Source organism: Podarcis vaucheri (assembly GCF_965113315.1).
Source record: "Podarcis vaucheri genome assembly, chromosome: 8".
NCBI lineage: Eukaryota > Metazoa > Chordata > Lepidosauria > Squamata > Lacertidae > Podarcis > Podarcis vaucheri.
Window position 1 is genome coordinate 55,349,670 of NC_138766.1, and position 27,301 is coordinate 55,376,970.

Here is a 27,301-nt window from a genome sequence, read left to right on the forward strand (position 1 = left end):
CTTGAAAACGTTAAAAGGTACCCTATCAATTTTTTAAATTTTTATTTATTTTCCTAGTACAGAAGATAAATTTTGAGAAAACAATTGCTACAACAAAATAAACAAACAAGTAACTTGTCCTGATAAAATTACAGACTTTGATCATGCCATGTGTTAAAGTTTCATTTAAACTCTCCCAACTCTACAATTCTATGAAACAGAATAATATTTCAAAAAGTGTTATGCATGACATATTAATCAACATGGAATTGGAAATCAAAAGTGGAATAGTAACCAAAAAAGAAAAGCAGTGTGGAGTGCTTCTGTTCAGGATTCCAGATACCCAGTCCTGCCATTTTCCAGGATAGCCCCTTGCTTTTTTTTAACACTTGGGAGCCACACACCCCCAAAAAAGAGGGGGGGGGCAAACAAACTGGGCTCCTAGGAGTTGGTGCCCCTGTGCCCAATCTTGGTACCTCTTGGAATTAAGGAGCTTTGGATCCTGTGGTTATAAGGTTGCTTCCACCATAGCACTGGAACACCCTCTTTCAAGGAGGGTGAGGACCGGCTGAGACTCAGCTGAGCCAAGGATGGGGATCTCCCCCCTATGTATATGGCCATGAAGGGCTTAACTGGCATAGCCCCATTGAGCCCAGACTTGGCTGGCCCAGCCAGAGGTCTGTGTGCTCCAAATTCACTCATCCTGGAGGATCTTGGGTTCAGATTGTGCTACAATTTGTTTTTCTGTAAGAAATGGATAGAACCATTTTCCTTCATTTCTCCCATCTCTTTTTTATAGCAGGGGCTCCCAAGCTGTGGTCCGTGGACCACCAGTTTTCTGTGAGCTTCATTCATGTGGTCTGTGTACTATTACTTATATCCTCAGCAGTTTTCAAGTGGTGAGGGAAAGTTTGTGAAGTCCTGTCTTATAGGACTGGTTCCTGAAACTGACAAGAGGTACTGCAATGCATTTATTATCAAACTGATGCATACTGTTGCATCCAGGAACAATCTGTAGGATGGAGAAGGGGTCTTGGTGTGCTCTGAAAGTGACAAGACATTAAAACTGTCCAACTAAAGCACAGGCAAATTAGCTCAAAAATCTGCAGAAAGCCCCCAAGAAGCACTGTGAATTGATACACACTGGATGCAATCTGTAGAGGCAATCTTTGAGTGTTCTTAAAAATGAGAAGAAATGAAAACTCCAATCTGAGGCATAAAACAATATGAAACTTGTGAGATTTTATGCCTTTGGGGAGTAGCACAGTGATTGCACATTTAAGGCCATTTAGATAGACAATGTCAACATTATAAGTGTTCACTGAAAGGAAATTGAAGCTAAGAAGATACTGCAAGTTTCTAGCCGCTTATAACATGGGGACCTCCATCACAAAAAGATAACATGACAGGCCTGAAACGTGGCAGGTCTGATGACTTAGGGGAGTAGTACAATACCTGAAAAATGAACGACATTTGGATGGAAAGTTCTAAAGTTGTAGGCAGCAGAAAACAGGCATTGTCTCCAATGTAATCAATATAGTTTTTATTTTATTTTATTTTATTTTATATTTATTAATAGCCCTCCTGTCCTCCCAAAGGAGTCTAGGGTGGCAAACAACCAGTGGTAAAATATATTTGAAATATATTTAAAATAATTCCAATACAGATGCAGACTGGGAAAGATCTTGACTAAAAAGTCTTATTGAAAGAGGAAGGTCTTCAGTAAGCAATGAAAAGACAACAGAGATGACACCTGTCTAATATTTGAGGGGAGGAAATTTCAGAGAATAGGTGCCACAACACTAAATGCCCAATTTCTACATTGTGGGGACTCGAGAGCAAACCTCCTGATAAGATGGCATCTGTAGGTTGCCCTCACTTGCAGAGAACAGTGATTGTCTGGATATACAAGGGGTGAGATGATCTTTAAGGTCTCCTGAAACTGAAGCAATTGAATGCAAGTTCCGTTTTTAAAAAATATTTTAAACACGAGGTGATGGCTATACATTTGCACTGTAGCTGGGATTGGAGATTCTGTCGACATAGTTTGGATGAATCACTCTTTGGGTGGTTTTCAGTAAAATATAGTCACACCAGCACACATGCCTGGGCACCATCAGATCAAGCCAGACATATGCCCAGCAGAGGGCAACAATGACAGAGCCAGCCAGCACATTAAGTCGCATAATTTTTGATACATGAGGTTGGCCATTTTGTATGTTCTTTTTCTTAGGACTTTTTCTAAATTTCCAACTGAGTTCTAAAGCCCATATCTGGTAATAGGAGATGCAAAAGATAAGATGCAGAAGTGTCCTAGAAGTGATCAGGAGAAGTGTTGATGCTGGATTATCATGCTTTATATTAACATGGTTCTTGTTTAAACAAACACAGTTTATTCCAGTACCCGGCCCTCTTCCTTAAACTGAAAGAGGATCCTGACATATGTTTGCTGCTTGCATGCCAAAACGGCTTCTTAGCAGTTTACAAGTATAAGATCAATTGTAAAATCCATGCATACACAATTGAAATACACAGTTAAACAATTCCATCAACACATTAAAAACATCCATAACTAAAATAAACAGTAAAACATGCCGGTGTAAAGCACAACATTTAAAACAGTTTAAAAACAATTAGATCAGAAAGTTCAAGTTCAGGGAATGCTGGCCTAAGCAGGTGTGTCCTCAAGAGCCTGTGGAATGCCAATACTGATGGGGCCTCTCATATTTTTGCAGGGAGTAGGTATGGTTAGGCTTGTACTGTTAAAGCCAAGCAACTTGGATCAAGCTAGCTGGGCATCTTGGTAATTTTTGTTTTGTATTTCTCTCTCTTTCCTTCCCCGCTCTGTCCATGTTTCCACCCCACTCCCTAGATTCTCCAATCCCTCTCTGTCCTCCTTCCCAGCTTCCCTCTCTTGTCCAGGCCACACTTTCAACCTTTAGCCTACCACTCATGCCTTCCATCCCTGCCAGCTGCCCCTTTCTCTAACATCTCACCCTTCCGAACAGGGACTCTGCTCCAGAGGGAAGCGGCAGCTCTGGGTCCGCTCGACGCCTTACTAGGAGGCCTCTTGGCAGAGCTGGCCTTACGCAGCTGCAGCTCCTCTGAGCCCCTGAGATGCTCTAAATGTAAAGAAGCAGCATTCAGGACACACAAGACTTTCTCAAAACAGCACAGTGATGTGAGTACCACTTGCTTGAACAGGATCCCCCTGGGGGAAATAGGAGCAGCTCATCCACATCCCAATCCCCTCTTTTTAAGGAGGTTGTGGGCAACACACTTGTTTCTAAATAGGAAAGCTTACCCATAAGAACATATGGAACGAAACACTCTGATTCATTAGCCTTCACCTTTGCTTGTCCTCAAACATATTTGCCTTCAGAAGTATACAGCCCCAGAAGATGAAGGAGCTAATAGCTGGTTTTCGAAAACAGAAAAGCAATGGTGTTCAAGCCTGTCTAGAATTCACTCGCTGACCTCAACTGGTTGCCGGCTGCATGGAGCTGGCTGCAACGATTGACTGTTAGTATCACACATAGTCTCAGAGCATAGGCTGCATGTTCACACATTGAGATGTGGAAACAGATGATTATGTGCCTTTACATATAACCTTAAATGTGAACTGGGACTATGTATGTACATTTGTTTGAGAGATGTTCACACAATCCATTTGCTATAATTATTGAATAATAAACGAATAAACGGGGTGATCCAGAAGTGGGGCCTGCTTGCGTAGACTTAGAATCAAGGTTACAATTATGGTGTGAGGAAGCGTCAGGAGCCCAACATTTGCTGCAGCACCCCACTGAGGCAATACAGGAGCCAGCCTCAGCGAGCAGCTAAAGCCACTTTGCACATGACTCTTAAGTAAACCAGGTTCTGAGACTGAGCCCAGGCTCTATTATTATTATTATTATTATTATTATTATTATTATCTGTTAGTCTTTCTTTTTCTTCTGGCTTACAAAACGACCTACAAACAACAAAACGAATAGGAAAAAAAACCCAAACAGATAGACTGAAACCAAGAAAAGAAAGAAATACAGTATAAGCATCCCGCCCACTTCCAAAAGGCCACACAGATAAGTTAAAGGCCAAAGGCCTGGTTATAGAGGAAAGTTTTTGCTTGGCTTTAACCCTTTCCACTACCACAAAGGGCCTCCCAACTATCCCCCGTGTTTTGTATCAGGGGCTGTGTTCCTCAGAGGAAAGGCATGCTCAGAGGCACTTTTTGGTTTGTTGCAACTTCAGGGCATGGAGTGAAAGTGTATGGAGTGGAGCAACAATGACATCATGACACCCGGATCCGAAATGTGCTTGTAAATAAGTCCCGAGTCCCAGCAGCTGATTTAGGGAGGTGGGGGTCAGCTTTGAGACCTTCCAGAGCTGGAAGGGCAGCGCGGCTTCTGAGCTAGGCGTGAGACTAGGAAGCCGTAGGGACGAGAAGCTGGTGGCGGCGGTGCTCTTTTTCCTCCTCGGAATCTCGGGTTTCCGAGCCAATCCAAACAGGATGCGAGCTGTCGTGGTCGCCGCGGCTGCCTTGATGAACGCGCTCGCCTCTGCCGGTAACCAGGGAGCCCTGATTCAAGCTCCCGAGAAGCAGGAGGAAGTGACGCCCAGGTTATTTATGCATCGAATCAATTTCAGTTTCGGGGAGAACAGCGCTGCTCTCTCGCCCTCTCCGAGCGCGAGCCAGGAAGCCCTGGAAAGAGAGGCAGGAAAGGCAGTGCCTGAAAGCAGCAGCCGACTCCTGGCAGAGCTGCATCACCTGATCGCTTCCATGCCAGCCTCTTCGCAAGGCGCTTTTGCTCGCCTCGCCTCCGCAAACAAATCTGGGGCAAACTTTCCCTTGCGACCGCGCGTTTCCCTTACAGAGGCTCTTAAGGGTTCCGTTTAGCATTTAAGCCTACCTAGAGTGCTGTGGGGAGAGGGGTGGGTAGGCGAGGCTTTTTCTCCAGATCCAATTTATGCCGCGATTTCTTCCACATTGCATTTTATTTCTTCTGCTTAACAGAGAAAATAAGCCCTCATGAGGTTTAGTGAAAGGAGACGTCCCTGCCCGTATCCAAGGGGGTTCTTCCGTCCGTTTAGATCGTCTGATAAAGCGGTCAGGATGTCAGAGGGGAGCGGGTGGCTGTGACAGGCAAAATGAATGCCTCTGTCTTTTCATCTCTCCTGCACAAACACCTTGTTTACCCCTCCATTTCTCCTCCCCGAGGGAGATCCGAAGCAAAGCCGGAGCCTCCCTCTTCGCTACCCACCTCTCCTCCCTCCCTCCCTCCCATCTGTTTTCACAATGTGTTTGCTGCAGATGTTTGTGGCTCCAGATGTCCGTTGCCTGGGCTGGCATCCGCGCGGGCACGTGCCCGTGTGTGGTGTTTTCAACAGCCGGGGCGCTTCTCCGGGGGCGGGCAGAGGGGGGAGCCGGCGAGGGAGGCGGGAAAATGACGGCGCGCTGCAGAGAGCGCTTGGCCGGGAGCTGTCCAGGGTGCTGAATCGCGCCAGCGGAGGCGAGCGGGCGCTTGCTTGGCCGAGGAAGGTCTCTCTCTGGGGTCCTCGGGCTCCGTTTCCCGGCCTCTCCAGTCCGTGTCTTCCCCTCCACGTCCACCAGAAAGGCGCTGGGGTGGAGGATAGGCGGCCACCTGGACATTGTAGTGCCTGAGAAGAAAGGAAGTTGGGGACCGAGCCGGGGTGTGGACGCTCCAGCAGCCCGGGCTTCCTAGGCGAAGCAGAGAGACGCATGCGCATGGCGGGCGAGCTGCCGTCTCCGGCTGAAGAGCCCGCTGCGAACGGATGTGAGCAATGTAAAGATTTGCACCAGGCTCCGGAGATCGAAGGGGAAATTGTAAGTACCCGGCAGCCCCTCGGACTCTGCACCGAGACCGGACGGGGAGCTGCTCAGGCTCGCCTGGGCGGGCTCAGCTACCTCAGGTTCAGCTGCCTGAATGGTGTGTGTGTGTTTCTGGTTTCTGGTAGAAGCCCCCGGTAAGTAAAGCTTGCAGGGGCGACTTCCCTCGCCTACCACTTGGGCTGGTGTGGGCTTCCTGAGCTTTTCAGTCAGGCGCTCACAGGTGAGTCGCCCAGCCTCATGCCACAGGCGTTTGAGGTTCTTGGGACCTGGAGGCTCTGCCCGGAGGAAGATATCCGTTCTGGGGAGGGAGGGTGCCAGGGTGGAGTAATATTTCCGACGGGGTGTCCGTCCGGGAAGAGAAGCAGGCCAAGTAGAGTGTCTCCGGGGTTGGAGAGGGGGCTTCGTGTCGGCATCTCCTCCTGAGGCTCAACTGGAAAGCAGCTGCGGGATGGGGAGCATTGCTGGGCATGGCCATTGGCAACAGGTGCTCTGTCATCCTTGGTGCTGAGGAACGGGGAAAGCGGTTTAGGAGTGAGCTCTACCATGAGAAAGGGTAGATGGAGAGGGATCCATATCCCTGGCCAGGTAGAAGGCAGTCTGGATCCCCGCTACGGGAGCTTGGCTGGTGGAGGCTCGGTGACCCCAGGGCGCTTGACTTGGCATTTCCACCCGACCACCAACCCAAGAGTCCTCCAAACACCAGGTACTCGACTGGATCCTGCCTGGGTCACGGAGGGGCTCTCCGTCCATCCAGCCCCGCAAGAGAGCCTGTCCTCAAGGCTAAAGGAGAAGCCGCCTGAGCGAGAGTCAGGTCTGCGGGCGATCCTCGTGAACGCGCAAAAGGGCTGGGAATAGAAGCGATTGGAAAAGTCTCCTGGTTACGTCCATGTATATTCACATATACTTAGCCGGGCGTGAAAGGTTGAGAAAGCAAATGTCTCCTTTTTCCTTTCCATCCTCCTTTCCTGCACAGCTGGTAGCAGTTCCGCCCTCGCGTGGAAACTGCCTCCTTCCCGGTTCCCGCCTTACCTGTCGGCTTCATTCCGGGAAGGCTTTCGGTCTAGATTGGTGCCGAGTCAATTTCATCCCGTTCGGCTTTGCTTTTTCGCTGAAGGGGGAATGGCAGGCTTGTTTTCGCCAGCACATGATCTTAAATGCCCCCTTTCTAAAGTTAAGGAGCAAAAGGACGAGCAGTAAGCGAACCCATAGCCAGATCTTTGCCCGCTTCTTCCGACAAAGTCCCTTGGAACCGAACGCCAGGGGGCGCCGTTTGAAAAGAGGCCTCAGGGACCCCTCCTTGCCTGTTAAAATTAGTTTATATGGAGTATTTTGGACCCAGAAACACGCAGCGCAAAAACCCCAAGCTAAGCAGAGTAATGCATATAGACAGGCTTACATACATCAATCACTGGGTGGATTCATAATTGCAGGAATAATTTCGTTTAACTGCACATCCCTATTATCTAGGCTCTTAAATGATGAAGGGTAGTTTAGCTGTTGACATTCTCACATGACTAGTCCTATATGAACACCTTGTTTGCATATGAATCATGGCCATGAGGGGTATCTGCCTAAGTCTTTAAAGTGTACATCTAAAATGTAAAGCATAGGTTTGTAAATGTTATGCATCATACAAATACATTCATCATGGAAGCAAGACTGGCTGCAGATCTCTGTCAGGCTTATGCCCTCAGTGGCCAACTTGGGGTTGGCGTGATCCTCAGTTGAGAACATTGACCTTAATGGGACTTACATATATTCAGCTAGCTCTGGATCACGCCTACAGTGTCAAAACCCAATCATTAGTTTCAGTATTAGTAGATAATATCCGAAGTATGCAACACAGCATAAGAAGAAGAAGAAGAAGAAGAAGAGTTTGGATTTGATATCCCGCCTTTCACTCCCCTTCAGGAGTCTCAAAGCGGCTAACATTCTCCTTTCCCTTCCTCCCCCACAACAAACACTCTGTGAGGTGAGTGGGGCTGAGAGACTTCACAGAAGTGTGACTAGCCCAAGGTCACCCAGCAGCTGCATGTGGAGGAGCGGAGACGCGAACCCGGTTTCCCAGATTACGTGACTACCGCTCTTAACCACTACACCACACTGGCTCTCCAGTGGCTCTCTTAACCACTACACCACACCAGAGAGAAATGCAAAACCACTAACCATACAATACAATCTATGGCTGATACTATATATATCACGTACATATGCACATTTATATCCTACATTTTCTCCAAAGAGCTTAAATTGCCACGCACACCTCCCCCTTTCCATTGCATCCTCAGAACAACCCTATGAGGAAGGTTAGCCTGAATGATAGTGACTGGTCCAAGTGAGTTTTATGGCTGAGTGGGCATTTGAACCCTGGTCTCCTGGTCCTAGTCCAACACCAAGTGGCTCTATGTTGTCTGTCTAGTTGTATGAATGCAATAGGCTTGGAGGTCAGAAGTTTTCTGACTATATACTGGTGCATACACAATCTGGGGTTTGGGCACAGCTCAACCAGTTGGCCAGTTATTGCAGTGGAACCTCGACAATTGAAAAGCTAGTAATATAACATAGCATGTCTTAAAGCTGCTCCATTCTTCTATTCCCACTCCAATACTCTGGAGGTTATGCTGCTTTTTATGATGTAAGTCATGAATTATACAGTGTCACGTTTCAGGGAAACTGGCCATTACCCCATAGCGAAAAGAGTACCTAGTGGGTATTTTTAAAAAGTCAGTTCTGTAGCTAAATTGTTGATGTTCCAGCAGCTGAACTACAATACAGTATTTCATTCAAATACAATTATGAACGTGAGTTGCACCAAGAATATTACTGGTCCACTAATGATTTTCTTCATTTTGGAGTCTTGTATTAAAAAATAAATTGTAGAATAAACTTGCTCCTAAAGGGCTGTCACTACGCTACACATCATCATAGTTCCAATACAAAAATAGGAATAACAGATGACCTTTTAATAACCTTGAGAGTTAAAATTTCCAAATAGCAGAAAAAAGATGGTGAGCCTAAATGGTTTTAAAAGTTCTGAACAAGTCTTTTTATGAGGAATCTTGCCTACCTAATAGAAGGCTGGAGGATATTAGAAAGATGCAGGTTTTTTTATAGTAATTGGAATCATTTTATATATTGCTGCAATATGTGCTACAACCACACATTGAAGTACTATTATACACTCTGTTGGAAATATTCAGACACAAACATTTTCCTAACATGGATTTTTCTGATATTTATTGAAAGTCCTTTTATGCCACCTCCTGGGGCAAATCCTAACCAAGGCAGATTAGAGCAAAATTAACTTCATATATATATAGTAGGCTTCTTTAGCTTCATAATGACAGCAGGAGCATTATGCTTCCAAATCATTCACAGAAAAATGCACTTGCAATAGATTGCATCCAGTGTCAATGCTACTCAGGGCAGATCCACTGAAATTAATGGATATAACGCTTAAGGTATACTAATTTCGATGGGTCTATTCTGATTATAACACAGTGGAAGTAGAACATAGCCATCATGGTAGAAATGACAAGCAGGTGACCGAAGGGGAGGAGCAAGGCAGCTAAGAGTTGTGCATGGTGTGGGCACAGTGGTGGAGACAATTTGATGCTCCTGACCCTGCACCCACACCGAGCCCCCCTCCCCGCCTTGTCCCAAACCCTCTCAGTAAGCGTCAGTGATGCACAGTGTTGGGAAGCTGAGATAGCAATGTCACACCATCTGTTAATGCATCATGATGAGCAGCCCTTGATAACCTTATTCTCCATGAATTTGTCATCATTCATACACATTCACACACACACATACACACACTGATTTTAACCAAAGAAATAAACATGCTGAAATCAATAGGCTTATAACCCAAACAAAGATGGCACTAAGAATATAAGAAGAGCTCTGCCGTATCAGGCCAAAGGTCCATCTAGTTCAGCAGGAACCCTGTTCTCACAAATCAGAAAATCCAGATTGGGGAAATGGTGCAGAAGAAAAGGGTGAACCCGTATCTTGGATCCATGACCCAGATCCAAAGAACAATTACTCGGCTACTGTTAATATCTTCCACCTCATGTCTAATGTGGTCCTAGCTAAAGTTTGGATTGTGCCACTGATTTTAATCTAAACTCATTTTAAAACACGGCATTAAAAACACTAGCAGGATAATATTAGTGGAACTGTAGAGGTTGCTTTATTTTGTCATACTGTAACATACTGTTGAAAACAGATAAACAGAGATTATCTTACCTGGCCATCTTTCTTATTTTCTGTTTTATTATGACAGTAACTGGCTCTTTTAGGTGTCTCAACTTTACAAAACACACTTCCTTCAGGCTTTCTCCTGAAGCTCCACTTGGCCAGCTTTGGGGACCCCGCAAAAGCCTTCAAATGATCATTGGGGGCAGTCCATGGGTGGGGAACTGGCAGCCCACATGCAAGATACAGTCCAGTCTGTGGGACCTTTGGATCTGACCTAGGGCTTTCTCTCCTTGGCTCTGCCCCACGTGGCATTTAGGCTTAGGCAGTTGGCACCCTTCATGGCAGTTGGGACAAGAGCATATGTGAAGAGCCTATATGTGGCACTAACATCCTTTGCATAATTGCCAATCAGGTGTTGATGTCATAACAAATGCACATCAGCATCTCCTTTGTGTTTAGGGGAGTCACGCCTTGCCACTGGGCAAGCTAGATTGGACACAGGATACCTGGTCCCGCATGCAATTTAGGATTCACCTGTGGACTCGTACCCAAGCATAGCAGTATGAGGATTTCAACAGAGGATTCCAACTCAAAAGGCAAATGAATATGAATCAATGATTGTGCACTCCATGATGAGTCACCCTGAGGCAAACCACCATGCTGACCAATACAGTGTCAGTTTCTATTTGATCAGAGTCAGATTTCAGCACTTAATACAATAAAATCTGAGTCATGGCTCATACACTGCCACATGATTTCAGCACCCACTATGAGCTGTCAGATTCCTTGGTGTGAATCACAACATACTACAGTGAAATTGGCTTTGCTGAGGCCATTCATAAGAAAGCCTGGGGAACAGAATGCTCATTGAATTAGACCTTGACAGGAGTCAGTTGAGAACATCGGCTTCAGCAGCTGTCTGCTCAGCTCCATTTTGTTAATTATCAAGTGGCTCATAGAATCACAAAATAAATGTATTCAGCAATATATATATATCATACCCACACATGCCCACACCCACCCACTCAAAGTGAGTTTAACTAAAGCAGCAAACTCAGATGTAACTATTTCAGTGACGGTCAAACTAGCTAATGATTTTTCTGCATTTAGAGTTCCTTAAACACACACACATACACACAGGTGCGTCAAGCTGCTGCCATGTTTGGGTGTGATTCAATCAACTACGAGCAAATTCAGGTTGCACAATTAAACCTGATTTGCTGCTCTTGCACAACAAGCCCACTTCAGCACTGGATTTTTTGTGCTGTAAGGAAAGTGATGGAGAAAATACAGTGGAAAGTGTATAACACTTGCTTGAAGCAATGCCATTTAACCTCCCTGCAAGCAAAAAAGAATTAATGCTCAATAAATAGCTACGGGTTTGAAGCCTGCACCCCAGACCACTGAGGATAATCTTGGCCAGTTTCATCTAACATCCCTGCAAACTTTGTGCAAACAAATCAACATAAATGTTCAATAAACAGGTCATCTAGAAGTACCCTATGTACCTAAGGACTTCATTTTAATTTTACCTTCTGACCTTCAAATAGTAAAAATATAAATATATGTATAGTTCCAATAAAGTTGAGAACTTGAAGGTTTGGAGTTAGTATCTACATTAGCCAGTTTTCCAAAGCAGCCTACATTTGAACACATAATTGTCCCCGTTTAAACCCTCTTCATGCTGTCAGATTGCTGTCAAATAGATCGTGGATAAATCGAATGCAAGCTTGAGCTTATTAGTGAATAGGGCAGTGTACCTCTTGTTGTGACTGTGTGGGTGGGTGTTGCAGTTCTGACTAGCATTGCCTTTGAAATGTAAAGCAATGCTTATAATGCCTGCAGAAGAACAAAGCTTTTCAGAGCTAAAAACATCATACTTGGGCGTAGGCAACCTAGTTTCTGGTATTCTATAACTTTTTAATATGAGGCTTCCATATTTGTACTGAACTGAAGATTTCTCTTCCACCATGAATCACAGTTTCCAACTGCTTGGTCTGTGGTACCCAGTCTTGCACAAAATTCCTTGATAGGGAATAGACTGACCACAGTCATATATGTTCTGGCACTCTCCTGACAGCACTGATGTGTGCAACTACCTTCAAGGATTATTCAGAAGCTACAATTTACACAGAATACAACAGTGAGGATTTTAGTGGGGACCAGTCATTTATCTCCCATTTTGCCAGATTTGAAAGAACTTCCTGAGCCTCCTGTGCACTTCCAAGCCTAATTCAGAATGCTAATAATACTTATCTTTAAGACCCTATATCAAGGGTGTGAACTTGTGGCCCTCCCACCATCCCTGCCCATTGGCCTTGCTGGCTGAGGCTGATGGAGTCTGACAATATCTAGAGGTCTACAGTCTCTTGGGATACAGGTACCCTTAAGAAGAAGCATCTCCCATGTCAACCTGCCAGTGGCCTTAGGTTGTCAGGCCCTTTTCTGACCACCACAGCCGAGCCTTTCTAGCTGTGACTCTTTGATTGGGCAACACTTACCAAGAAGTCTTGCCTGTTGCTTTCATTGTGGATGGGGAACCTGTGGCTCTCTGAATATTGTTGTACTATGATTCTTATTACCCCTGACCATTGCCATGTGAGCTGGAGCTGATAGGAATTGGCGTCCGACAAGAACTGAAGGAAGACATGTTATCCCTACCCCCATTTTTTACCAGCAAACACCTTTTTAACGTTCACCCAGGCTATTAAAGCTTGTTCTTTTAGCTGCTGCTTTATTAATTATGTGTATTCTTTTAGTTCACTATGTTTTTACTTTTTAAATAAAAAAACTCTGCCTTGGGATAAATTTTGATGAAGAGTGGTAAAAAGTAAATGACATACATAGATAAAAATGAATAAATAGTGTTCCTTTGTGCATCGTGCAGTCAGCTTCCTTGTATCTGGACAGTAGTAGCAGCTGCAGAAGGGAGCCTCAGTCTTGGTAATTTCATTCACTGGTAATACCAGTGTCTTAACTTGGCTACTGTAATCTGTGCTCTGGTCAGCGGCATTGTGTGAGCAGAATGGGAGGCAGGAGGTGGGGGCTGCCAAATTTTCGCCTTGCACAGGGTGCCACTGAGGACCTTCAAAGTCTGCCTCAACCTTATGGATTCAGAGGAAGCAAACGATCTTAATCTAGCAAATTCATCATCAAATTGACCAGCAAGGACCCAAGGCAAGTTACAGAAATTTGAAATTTAAAACTAAAAGCAGTTAAAGCATTTTAGAATCACAGGAATAAGGTGGACCCCAAAAACCCACAAGTCAGGTGTTCTTTGGCATTCACTAAAAGCTGTGCAGTATCATGAAGAAGCAGACACTCCTCTGTGGGGAGGGAAATGCACAACCTAGGGGCTGTCCCAGAGAATATCCTCTCCCAGGCCACCCCCACTTCCAAACTTCTGAGGGAGATGGAACTTCCAAGAGCCCCCCCCTCCCCCGCTGAGCTTAACATCTGGCAGGGTCTGGAGGGAAGGAGGCAGTCTTTCGGATATTTGGGACTTTGAACACTAAGGTGATCACCTTGAATTCAGCCCAGAAATGAACTGGCAGCCAGTGCAGCTAATTAAGCACATCCTTCCTTTTAACTAACAAGTAGTCACAAGTGCTGGCAATTAAATTAGACCATTTTTTCCAGTGTAAGCATCTGCCTTTGTGATTTGCTGATTTGGCTTTAGGGAATAAAAGGAAACATGATGTTTGTGAGTGTAATAAACAAGAGCTTCAGAGACAAAGAAGCGCTCCTAACTTCTCAGCGAGTTAACCATTTGTTAATACACACATTATCATAGGTGGTTCTTCTTCTTTTCAAATGGTCTGACATCTTGATCAAGGAAGGGAGGCAAAGCTAATGAGGTAAAGTGAGCTCTGCAAAATTCTGCTTCTAACAGGATGCCTTGCCTGTGGAGAGATTGGCAAGCGGCACAATGTGACCAACCCCAAATCTCTCTGCTGAGCTATGCTTCTTCTGGCTTTGCTTTTGTTTTCTCCTTCGTTTCCACTCATTTGCCCATCTCTGCCAACCTGTATACTTCTGTCTTCTTTTCTGTACATTTGCTTGAAGGTAAGCTAGGGAGCAACAGGGGCCCAGAAAGACAACGAGGGATGTGTCCTCATTCAAAGGGGATGCAGGAGTCAATATCCACAAATATATGGATTCAGGACAAGGTTCTAGTGTCTCAAACCAGCATCTACCTGAAATGAAGTGTGCAACAGAAAAGTGTATCTTTGGCAGGGGTGGGGAATCTGTGGCCCTCCAGACATAGTTGGGCTCTAGCTCCTGTGGACAATGGTCGGGGATGATGGGGATTGTAGTACAACATTTGGAAGCCATCCAGAGTAACCCAGCCAAATGGGCGGGGTATAAATATTTGTTTGTTTGTTTGTTTATTACACCAGAGGTTCCCCATCCCTGATTTATGGCTACTTAAATGTGATTATGCTTTGGATATGTGTTCTAGCTTGCCATTTGAAAGTTAGTTTTATTGCACAATACATGGAATATTGAATATAACTCTGTTTGATGTAAGTTGTTTATTTTAAAGTCCTAGTTTTTTTATGACTTAGCTGCTGGCATATTTGTCAAGCAAAGCAGGGTCCAGTATGGTTTTTGTTGAACTGTATATTTTGTTCTTTCTACAGCTTGTAAACTGCCTTGTGTATAACAATATAGAAAGGCAGTATACAAACTAAAAGTGAAGTGAAAATGAAATTTCATAAGCAATGGTCTTCTGCTGTGCAGGCTGATCGTGAGTTGCAACTACTGAATTTCCCCTTGCAGTACAGTTATTTAAAGTGTGCCTTTGTCAGATATAGAAAGGAAACCTCAGCCTGAACCACAGCAACAATAGCAAGGAAGGTATGCAAACTTCATTTATTTAGGACACAAAAGAGGCACATGACCTGAACAGTATTTCCCCCTACATTTCCTCCAAAAACCTGTGCTCCCTGAATATGTATGCAAGACCAGTTCCTGCTTAATTTAGGAACAAAAGTAAGCAGGAATAAAGCCACATCGAACAATATACCATCTGCTTTATTATAGCTCTCGTTTGCTGTGAGAGCCAAAGTACAATTGAAAATAAAGGCCAGGCCAATCATCTTGTCAGTCTTGAACACACACAGCCCTTTTCAGCTTCAGCAGTCTCTGTGTATGCACCATTCACAGAACCCTCTCTCGACAAAGGGGCTCACATGGAACAAGGAGAGAACCAACAGAGAAATGTGGGCCTTTGTTTGAGATCAAATTGATTTTCTTCTCTTTCCCTTTTTGACATTTCAGGTTATTTTTCCCACAATTAACACCTGATCGGACAGTGGTCTATAAAAATGCTTTTGCAAGGCGGGCAACAAATCTCTAACAGAATCCTCACTGTTTTCATTTCACAGGGCTGTTTGCTAAGCTCATTTATTTAATCATAGAAGCAGGTTGAGAGACAGTGACAGGCCCAAGGTCTTCCAGGAGCTTGCTGGTTGACTGAACAGAGATTTGAACCTGGGTCTTCCCAGTCCAAGTCCAACTCACTGTCAGCTACACCACAGTGGTCCAGTTACACTGATACACCTATAATAAGTGTGCAGGGTCCTGTGTTGCTGCATAAGAATGGACAGGTTTGTTATTAAGTGCTATTCTCCTCTTTGTTCACTTTCGTATGGCATCTTCTGATGTATAGATCACTTCTTATAAGCATATCCAGCAGGGGAATCCTGTTAAATGTGTTGTAGTGATAATTCTTGCAGTGGCTTAAAGACTAAACAAATTCATTGTGGTGTAAACTTTTGTGGATTATACTCCGCTTCACTATTTGCATGAAGTGTCATCCCAAATCAGCAAGCAGAGGTACATGTGGGTTGGCAGTGGGAAGGGGAGAATGCAGGAGAGTGAGGTCAGAGGGTGAGAATGATTACCTAAACCCAAAATAATCCCTGTGACCATTTGAAAAGGCTGTATGTGCGATAAACACGGGATGTTTAACAAGGATGGGAAAACTTTTTGCCAACATTTTGGGGGCACATGCAAGTGGCAGACAAGGCCAGAAGCAAAAGTAGGCAGAGCAACGAATGCAAAGTTTACCTTTTTACAGCAGGCTAGTTTCTACACATGGTCACCCACACTTCTTTATCCTTCAACCAGGGAACCAAGAGTTGTAATCAGAGTTCAAGGACGCATTCTAGCCAGGCAAAAGCACTGGTTCAGTGCTCTTCTGTGTAGACATGTTTAGGATTATGCTATATTCTCATGTGCTGCTTTAGATAAAAGCATAGGGATAGTGCCTGTGTTGAATACCAAAGACCCCAGACTCAATCTCTAGTATCTCCCCTTGAAAGAATTAGGTAGCTGCCAATGGGAAACACCTCCGGCTGAGACTCTGGAGAGCTACTGCTAGTCATAATGGGCAATGCTAGCTAGATAGACGTGGCAGCCTGAGATGAGGAGGCAACTGTTGTTGCTTCTGCCTCAAGCTCTCTAAAACAAGAAGCATTCTCGCTGTGACCTTTTCTCTGTTGCCCAGCTCAACTTTTGGGGGAGTGGAGGCAGGATGAAGACATTCAGAAAGGTGTCTGAGCTCCCTGAGAAGAGCAGCCTGGGCAGTGTTGCAATGAGGACATTTTAGACTTAAATGGTCAACATTTCAATCAGGGGTCGGCAAACTACAGCCCGGGGGGCCGGATGCGGCCCACCAGGCTCATAAATCTGGCCCGTGGACCCTGCTGCCCACTTGGTCAGTCCCTGGGCTGAGCTTAACTGGCGTGGCATGGCGTTTCCTTGAAAAGAAGTCGCAGACGCCTCACCACCTGGGGACTGACTTCTGCAATGCTGGCACGGCTCTGGATTGGCTGCAGGAAGTTCCTGCAGCCAATCCGAAGCCTCGCCGCCCACACGCTGAGGTAAACACGGTGAGGCCATGGACCGAGAGGCTGGCAGGTGGGCCTGTGGTCTGCACTGCACCATGGGCATTGTGTCGGGTGCGTTGTGGGGCTTCAGCCGCACCTTGGCACGCCCGCTTGCCCCATGCCTGGTGCCCAGCTCGGCGCTGCTGCTGGTGGCACACTGGTGCTCCTGAGGTGCGGCCTGCCCACCAACCTGGCCTCATATGCTGGGCTGCAGCACGTGGTTCACGCCGCCTGGGAGCTCCATGGGGACGGGCTGATGGAGTGGCTGCTGCTCATCAACAATGCCAGTGAGCGAGTGGCGCCAAGACGCGCTCCTGAGTGCGTGCAGAGTGTGTTCCTTCTCTAGGTCCAGAGGCAGCTGTGGGACTGGCCTGCAGGGTATTAATTTTTTTCAAAATATAGTCAGGCCCCCCCACAAGGTCTGAGGGACAGTGGACCGGCCCCCTGATGAAAAAGTTTGCTGACCCCAATTTAGATAGTAATGTGTATTACCTGCGTCTGCAACAGGGCGAACTAGAAACCCAAATTTTGAAAGATGGCAAACCAGCCCTGTTGCTCTCGTGGTGGGATGGGGGTCCCTCCTGCTCATTTTGCTGAGTGGGGCCTTGAGAATCTTTCCCACTTCCCCTGCTCTCTCAGAAACTCTGTTGCATTGTGCTATGGATGAAACAAAGACCTCAAAACAATTGGCAAATTAAAAATCAATGACAAACAGTCACGGTGGGTTTAAAGACATTACCGGCCCAGAATTCCTCATCTGATTAGGACCATGAATTAAGGAAGCAGTTTCTTCTGACTGCTCCACAGGCCACTTCACCTATTAGAAACAATTAGGAAAGCCACTGGGTGCCAAGACTATGAGTGAAGCAGTAAACCTGATGCCTGGGCTTTTTCCACAGAGTCTAACCTTCTTCCTGTTTTTTCCTCATGCAGCCCATGGGATCCGAGCGGATGGAGATGCGCAAAAGGCAAGCATCTGTGACCCAGGAGACACCGAGCTCTGTACAGCCACAGCCAGGGATTGAAAACCGTGGGTCCAACGCCTGCTGCTTCTGTTGGTGCTGTTGTTGCAGCTGCTCCTGGTATGCCTTTAAACCATATTCAAACCTCTTGGGGGAAGAAGGGGAAAAGATGACACCATGTATGCCCTTGAGTAATCAGATGAGTTTTACAAGGGGTGGAGGAAAGGCGATGCAGCTGTTGCCTACTTTTCCATAGATGAAAACACCAAACAACATTTCTTCCAGTTCTTTAAATCTTCTGGAAATACATAAAGATGCAAGCAGAGCTGGAGCCATTCAGACCTTATGTGTTTCTCAGCTGCAGGTCAATGCAGGAACGTGTTTAGCCTGAATAGCTCAGTTGGTTAAAGTGTGGTGCTGGTAACGCCGAGGTTGCAGGTTCGATTCCCGTATGGGACAGCTGCATATTCCTGCATTGCAGGGGGTTGAACTAGATTATCCTCAGGGTCCCTTCCAACTCTTATGATTCTAGAACAGCTGAGTCAGATGCTTTGGGCTCCAATACCCATCACTCCTTACCATTGACCACACTGGCTGAGGCTGATGTAAGTTGAAATCTATCGATATCGGCCAGGGACCAGTTTGGGAAAGGATAGTTTAGGAAGGGGTGCAGCTTATCAGCAGAACAAATGCTTCACATATATTAAGTCCCAGGTATCTCCAGAAAATCTCACCTAGCAGGGCTAGATGGATCAATGGCTAATGGGGGACAGCTCTTCATAATAATCAGCAATGTGTGGATTCCATTATTTAAGGAAGGAAGCATTTCAGAGGCCATACCCAGAGGCTCTAACTTCAATGGACCACATACTTCTAAAAGTACTATGAAACAGCTATTGCTGAAAGAAACAGAAGAGTGGATACCTAGTCACCATTCCAGAGAAACCAAGAGAAGGCTGATAATTTGAAGATGTGCAGGGCTTTTCTTCAGCTGGAACTCACTGGAACTCGGTTCCCGCACCTCTCAGGTGGGCACCATTGCCATTACAAGAGAACAAGGGAAGCGTTCAGGGCGAGTTCCAGCACCTCTTTTTCTAGAAAAATAGCACTGAGGATACGACCTCACTCTACAGCTAGTTTAGCTATCCTGTGTGCTATCTACTAAACCTAGACACTGCAACAAAGAGAAAAGGAACAAAGTAGCACGCATAATTTTCAAAAGGAAAGCTTCTGAACAGCATATTCTTAGCAGGGATCTTTAAAATGCATAAGCTGACATATCTGGGACTTATCCTCACAGGATTCAGCACGGAACATAATGATTTTCTCCAGAGCACTTGGTCTATATAATCCAGTTCCCCATTGCAAGCAATCAGGGCAGCACAGAATCAGCAAACTGGTGTATAGGGATCACTTCAGAATCATCTTATTGAGTTCTCATTTTAAAAGTTTTTGTTGCTGCTTTCAGTAAGTAGCCTGTAGCCTATAACCCAAGGTCATGCCCACGTTAAGGATTTTTATTTGAGAAACAGATGGACAGCTAGAACTGAACAGTGTACTTTGCCCCTCCCCTGGCTAGTTTTTGTGCATGGGTGCACTCTACAACATGTCATTAATGCAATAATAGTGTATATGTGGTGGATTTCTACCAGATCAATCCACACATCATTTCCCTTTATTCATTGTTCTGCTATGCTTCCACAGTTGCATTATTGATATCTAGAGGGACACTCCTGCACTATAGCACAACAAAAGCAGGGCATAAAATAAGCCAGAACATTTGTTGTATAAAAAACTATAGGTTTTCAGCAGGAAGCTATGGAACATTCACCAATTGCAAATAAAGCAGTACACCTGCCCCAGAACTTCTGCAGGTACAAACAGGATCACTTATTATTCATTCATTTATTTGTTTGTTAAATTTATATACTGCCCTTTTCCAAAGATCACAGGGCAGTTCACAACATAAAAATACAAAATGAGAACACAAAATACATAACAAAACAAAAACAGACCAATAACCTCCCCTCCCACAAACTCATTTAGAAAGATATTAGAATGTTTAATCAGCCCAAGGCCTGGTGGTAGAGAAACAACAATTATGTATGTACAGTCAAACCTCGATTGTCAAACGTAATCTGTTCCAGAAGCCTGTTCAGCTTCTGTAATGTTTGACAACCAAGGCACAGCTTCCAATTTGTTGCAGAAGCTTCCTGCACTCAAGCAGAAGCCACATCGGATGTTCAGCTTCCGAAAAGCATTTGAAAACCGGAGCATTTACTTCCATGTTTTCAGAGTTCGGGAGCCAAAACGTTCCAAAACGGGGGCATTTGGGATCCAAGGTTATATAACTGTATATATAACTACCCTGATCCCATCACAAACACAAATCATGAATCCACAATAAAAAGGATGACCATACACTACCACACTTCTGTCAGTATAACATCAAGTATCTCTCAATCAAAATGTTTATTTTAATGAACTGAATAGGATGAAAGATTATGAGTCATGGGTGTGTGGAGAATGTGCTTAGCTTAGCTTAGCTTAGTTTAAGGTAAAGTTAAAGGGAACTCTGACCGTTAGGTCCAGTCGCGGACGACTCTGGGGTTGCGGCGCTCATCTCACTTTAGTTGCTGCTTTGTTAATAGCATTTTATAGATTACATTATTGATGATCTGTTAATAGAACATCACAAATACAGCATAAATATAAAATAATTATGTTATTGCTATTTGTTGTTTACAAGCTGCTTTGGGTTCATTTGAAGGAAAAGCAGTATTCAAATACAATCAATCTGGAAAGTTACTCCTTTTGTCCTGACGACAAAACATACATATCAAATACTCTTTCAAGCATGCATAAAGGGGTCATCCATATTGGGTGGGATTGCTACAGAAACATGAAACTAGCTTGGACAGATGCAGGTGAGAAATGGCTGCTTACCCTTTCCAAGGGATGGGCAGCGGTTGCTGCACGTCATCTCAGATTCCCAGGGAGCAACGCTGGGGCAGGCAGTGAAAAATCCCTGGGCTGGCCACTCTGATTGGCGGGCTTTCCCACCACCCAGTTGTTTGAACCCTGGCCAATTTGGCCAGGGTAAGTAGAGGGGCTTGAGAGCAGACCAGACCAGGCTTCACTCCAGTCCACCCTTGGCCAATAAAAGCTGACTGCACTCGACCCCCTAGGAAATAGTCGCTCACTTCAAGAACTTACTGCTGAAAATATTTTCTAGTGTAACCACTTCTGCAATATTAGAGTATCACCTTTCAAATATTGTTACTGAGCATGGCTGGCAACAGGATTTCTTCATGTGCAGTTATTTCAACTATTACAGAAGGAAATAAAAGCACAATAGGTTTTTGCACGACAGGCATACATTTGTCTTTAGCTTGGATATAAAGTTCACAGTCATTTTATTCCATTTTCTTTTTAATCCCATTGAAAAATATATAATGAAAGTTAAAAAAAAAGTTGCTCTGTTGGAGGTTTTAAATTAATTTATATTCATGACTCTTAAAAATATTACTTGCACTTAATAGCATCCTGCCCAAGTAAAAAACCTCGTTCTACCATCAAAATTATATACTTCTTCAAAATTACTGTTTTCAAGTCAGGAGAAATGTGAAAAACGGCGATTCAAAGCTCTATTTATAATCCTTGTTTATAGAAAGGATTTCCTCAAATAACCTGAATGGGCTGCAAAGAAAAAGAAAAATATGAATAGGAACAGAAATAGTACCCCAAGTTACAAAATCTCCAATACTGAAAGCTCTTGTGGGGTTGGAATTAACCATTTTAGAGAAACTGAGGAGAAAGAACAGTCACCAGATGGGCTTTTGTTGGCTGAAGTCATAACTTATGCTCCATCTTTTCATCAGCAATTCAGGATCAATTATACTTTTAGCCAAGCAATTATGGTGAATGGTCTGTCTTAGGTGGCTTAAAATTAAAAGGCCACAGCTGTCTTTTTGAGAAGCATGAGAAATACAAAAAATAAAGCAGAGAAGGAACATGGTAGTCTCCTACACTGTTTTGCATAGAATTTATTTTTGTCCAGATAAGCTTTGTTAGTGGCAGTACTGATAGTCTTGCTGAACAATTTTCTTTCATTTATATCCCACCCTTCAGTATTTCCATTCCCAGGATGTCTTTTATATATAATGTTTAGACAAACAATGTAACAATGCAATTAAATGCAATCAAACAAAAGGCAGCAGGGAAGCCAATGGTTCACCATTCAGCAGATTATTATTTTTTTAAAAAAGGAGTATATGCAATAACACTTGTTATGTAGTAAGTACTAAGGAGATAATGGGGTTATATAAAATATGGGTTATTGAAAAAGATGCAGTAGAAAAGGTTAATAATAGGACCCACAGAGGGGAAGGTGGGAAGTCCAGAGATTCGGAGGAATCTTTAAATGTGGATGTATATGGCTGTATTGTTATAATTTTATACTTGTAAAATCAAATAAAAATTATATATATATATATATATATATATGCTTTCGTAGATTTTCACGGGTACAGGAATGCAGGTTTTGGTGTCTTCGGGTGTCTTCCCGTGTAAGAGTCGGGGTGTCTGTGCGACGTTTCGACGAGGTCTCACTCGTCATCTTCAGGCTGGTGCTTTCGGCTTCTTTAACAAGAAGCCGAAAGCACCAGCCTGAAGATGACGAGTGAGACCTCGTCGAAACGTCGCACAGACACCCCGACTCTTACACGGGAAGACACCCGAAGACACCAAAACCTGCATATATATATATATATATATATATATATATATATATATATATATATATATCAGGATAAAGTTGGGTTTTTGTTCTGCTTTTAAAATCACAAGAAAGAAGACACAAAGCAGGAAGCAATTCTGCTGTGAAATGTCCTATTCAATTTACCCAATTCAAGAGAAATATTTTGGTGTAGGAGTGCATTGTTCTTATACAGTGGTACCATGGTTTGCATACGTCTTGGTTTGCATACGTTTTGTATTACAAACACATCAAACCAGAAGTGTGTGTCCCAGTTTGCAACCTTTTTTTGGATTACAACCCTTTTTTTTTTGGATTATGAACAAAAAAATTTTGGAGGCCCCATTGGGTTACAACTTGTTTTGGTTTACAAACGGACCTCCGGAACAGATTATGGTTGTAAACCAAAGTACCACTGTACTGGGGCGAACTTCTTTGAACATATGATCAGGTTTGAAAACTAGAGGAACAAATTCAAAGCTTCAGCAAACTTCTTTATTTCAACTTGATTAAACTATGCTTGTTGCCTTGCAGTCTTACTGTTAGGAATCAAGATGAAAGAGCAGCATCACATGAACTCAGAACAGAAGCTATTCCAAACTGTGAAGAAAGGTAAGAACTAGCTGGGTAACAAATCAACACAGAAGACTAATTTTTGTTTCTACACTTGTGTCTATCCATCTAGGCTGCATAAACAACATGCATTTAAAGCATGTGCATGCACACACACAAAACAATCCTGGGAACTGCAGTTTCTTAAGGGTGCTGGGAAGCTCTGTAAGGGATAAACTACAGTTCCCAGGATTCTTGGGGTGGTGGTGATGGAAATGCCTGATAGGTATGCAGTCTTAGACTCCTACAACTGGAGGTGGCTGCCACACTCATAGCTACTTGCATAGAACGCATGTCCATGCAACTCTGATGATCATTTGCCTAGTTGCAGAAACAGGGAAGGCTAATACTAGCATCTTTTTTTAAAAAAATCTTCCCCTTTATTTTTCCATAAAATTTTAAGAGAAGTCAGTCGCCATTGTCATATTTCCTAACAATTTAAAACATGGCAGATATATGCCCTGGAAATACATGACAGGTTATAGGGATGTGCACAAGTCGCAATGTATGCCTTATATCTGCAGTTTTAGGAAACCTTATCTGTTTGCAAGTAACTCTGTAATTTGAATTCTGAGCTGCTCTGTTGAAAACAAAGTTCTGAGTTGTATCCAATGTCAGTCATACTCCAAGTAAACTCTCTGAAATTAATGGAAATGTCTAACTTATGGCCATTCTTTTCAATTCTTATCAATCAAAAACAGAGCCTACTGTGAACAAAATTTATTTGGAGACATCACATTGTGTTTCCCCATTTATTATAATAGGTAGAATAAAAATGATAACTTTTCCATGTTTTGACCAAAGTGGGTAAATTTTTTCAGGCACAGGAACCTTACCAGAGTAGTTCAAACCCACCAATTTGCAGATAAGGTCCAGGAGATTTGTATGGGGGAAGTAAAAAGGATTAATTTTCTTCCATAATCCCTTATGTGGAGAACAGGGGCTCGTCTATTACTTTACCTTAATTAAGTGGTGGCTGAATGGTTTGTCTTCCTATTAGTACATCTTTTAACACTTTGCAGCTTCACTCCAGCTTCTTTCTGGATGTTATTTGTGTTCTCCAATAGGCTTTAAAAGCTTTTATAGGTCTCCAATAGGCAAAGAGCTCTCGGTTGTCATTTATGTTGTTTAAGCAGAACAACTTAAGTGTTTTTAAAAACTTAAAATAATGCTTATTCCTTAAAAATGTATTGTAACAGAAAAAAGCCTGTTTTAACAGAAAACAATCCAGAGCTCCTCAGTGATCTTCATGGCAGCTTGAAAAGCCCCTGGACATAGAGAAACATAGATATTATAGAAGACCACATAAGAGATGTTATATAGGGACACATAAGAGCCGTATCTTGTACAGAGTTATATGAGATTTTGTGGGCACTCTGATCTGCTCATGAGGGATTATTGACATTTAACTCAGGGCGAGGAAAGACCCTCCCAAATCACCCCAATTTGCCTCATTATTCAGCCCACACACAAGAGGTGAGGCATACCTGTAGCAGTCTATGGCATTGTTCTGCCCAATAATTAACACTGCTGCTGGCATGCATAAGATGAATTTAGCAAGTCATGTACTCAAATAGTAACTTGACACACGGTATATTTTTAATTGGTAAGTCAGTCGTTTGCATCTTTAGCCGAATGGTGAAATTGTTGTTCCTCCACTTTCTTGGATTTTCAGTTAGCTCTAGGGCAACAGCAATATTTTCTCCTCAGCACTTGGAAAAGTAAGGCTGGTATTGCAGCATGCCATAACATGCATTTAATCTCCCGATTTCTACAAAATTATCACCCACTAAAGTTCTCCTCTTGTACTGTTAACTTGGTAATGCCCGGTCTCTATTTTTCATTCATATTACAGCTCAACTCCAACTCTTGAAGAAGTGAGTGCCTGGAGCCAATCCTTTGACAAATTGATGAGAACGCCAGCAGGTAGAAACGCTTTCAGGGAGTTCCTTCGGACAGAATTCAGCGAAGAAAATATGCTTTTCTGGTTGGCCTGCGAAGATCTAAAGCAGGAATCCAACAAGGCTATCATTCAAGAGAAAGCAAGACTAATATATGAAGATTATATTTCCATTCTTTCTCCCAAAGAGGTTTGTAACCCTTTTCACACTATTTTGTAGTATACCCGATTTCAAAAGGACTAAGCCAACAATCTAAAATGAAAGATCTAATTGATATTTCAAGATGTTTCCATTCAGGTATGTACCTAGTTCAGTGTGTGTGTTTTTTTTAAAAAACAACTGGCTAGTTTTTTTTAAAAAAAGCTGTTCTATTCTCATTTTATAACAAGTTTTTCAGTTTGCTGGAAATTTGGGGGGGCTCTTTCAGGGACAAAAGGTGGTCTTCTGAGATGAAAGGAACAAAATTATAGTGAGGGGTAAAGTGTGACATTTGAAACTTTGTGAGTTGTAGGTCTAAAATCTTAAACTGCCAAGGAATATAATTAGTCTGGCATTCCAAAATTAGTTTGGCTGAAGCACTTTGAACATACGAGGGTGTCTGACTGTAGGTAGGAGACTCTTCTAGTCTCTGATGGGTGTCTATATATAGCCAATAGGTTATACTTAAACATCTGAAGGCAGTCCTGTTCAGGGAAGTTTTTAGTGTGATGTTGTATTGTGTTTTTACTATTTTTTGTTGGGAGCCACCCAGAGTGGCTGGGGCAACCCAGCATATAAATTATTTTATTTATTTATTTATTTATTATTATTATTATTATTATTATGCAAACCTATTTAAATCCATCCTGTCATTCTACACAAGTTAAATGTTTCTCCTTCATCTGAAAATAATTTTAGTGTGCTTATCATTAGGTCATTAGTGTACATCCTAATCATTAGGTAAATCCGCTGTGAGACAATAAAAACACAGCAGAAAAGGCCTATTTTTATCATTATTTTTACTTTTCTTAGTTCTGTAACAGAATGCCTACATAGGTTTCAGTTCCACTACGGTCACATTAACTCTTTTCCACAATTTTCAATAGAGAAGATTAACAACTGCTCTTAACAACTGTTTTCTTTATTTACAGGTCAGCCTGGATTCCAGAGTAAGGGAACTTATCAACCGGAATATGCTGGAACCATCGGAACATAGTTTTGATGAAGCACAACTTCAGATTTATATGTTAATGCTCAGAGACTCTTACCCTCGGTTTATGAACTCTGCCATATATAGGGACTTAGTTGAGTCTCTCTCTCAAAAATCTGCTGAATCGTAGAGTTTTAATATATTTCACACCCAGTCATCTAAATAAACAAGGGAAACTTGGGGCTACCATACTGTCCGTCAACATGGAAATTAGAATTATTGAGTTTATTACCCAAAAAATAACTCAAGACATATTGCATATATTAATACAATGTCAAAAAAGTGTTCTAAGATGGAAGGTTTCCAGAACCTCAAGCTATTTGCAGTTTTGGATAAGAGTTACAGTAAGCTATGATAATGGGATATGGAGATATTTTAAAAAGTCTTCAAAAAGGAGCAGCATATATAAGATACAAAAGAAAACCTATTGGAAAGAAGCTTTAAAAATTTCTTACAACTAATTAGGAATAAAATAATAAATTGAATTAGGAAGTGGAGGAAGAATAGTTGTTGCGCCTTTCCCCAAGAATCATATCAAAGTGCTGCACCACTGGGATCAGGGAAATTGGTGTGTAGGTTCACCTTAATGCTATTCTGTCTCTGAACACTTTACAGAGATGAAAGCTGTGCACTCAAGGGATCATAAAGTACATGGTCTAATACTGAAATAACCATGAGATAAGTACTGCATGTTCAAATAAGCTTTCGGAAGTATGTTTCTTCAATGGTCATATTCCCCATCGCTCTCACCCTCTCTTCACTGTCATGGAGTTCAGCCTTAAAACACATTCCTGGAATTCATGCATAAAGAGAACACTCCTCTTCCATTAACATCATTTGGAATTTTGCCTCCAATTTCAATGGGAGCCGAATGTCAACCTTTCTTGGACATAAGCAGCATGTTTGAGGTCAATAAGCCAAATAGAAGTACAAACATTTAACATATAAAGGACTG

The 27,301-nt window shown here is 43.1% G+C and overlaps 1 protein-coding gene across 6 annotated transcripts in view; it reads left to right on the forward strand.

Annotated features, from left to right (window-relative positions):
• Positions 1–26,739, forward strand: part of RGS20 (regulator of G protein signaling 20) — a gene marked incomplete at its 5' end in the record, with an annotated part of 51,366 nt that extends 24,627 nt beyond the window's left edge. For 2 of the 6 annotated variants that reach the window (XM_082233992.1, XM_082233993.1), the window contains 4 exons: positions 17,860–18,008; positions 23,179–23,256; positions 25,112–25,346; positions 26,288–26,739. In XM_082233992.1, coding sequence (XP_082090118.1) covers positions 17,860–18,008; positions 23,179–23,256; positions 25,112–25,346; positions 26,288–26,476 — 651 coding nt within the window. In that variant the 3' untranslated portion in view covers positions 26,477–26,739. Of the gene's footprint in view, positions 1–3,284; positions 4,600–5,308; positions 5,825–5,844; positions 5,965–17,859; positions 18,009–23,178; positions 23,257–25,111; positions 25,347–26,287 lie in introns of those variants that run through there. The other 4 variants (XM_082233997.1, XM_082233994.1, XM_082233996.1 and 1 more) reach the window with 4 other exon arrangements.
• Between the last annotated feature and the right edge of the window lie 562 nt (positions 26,740–27,301).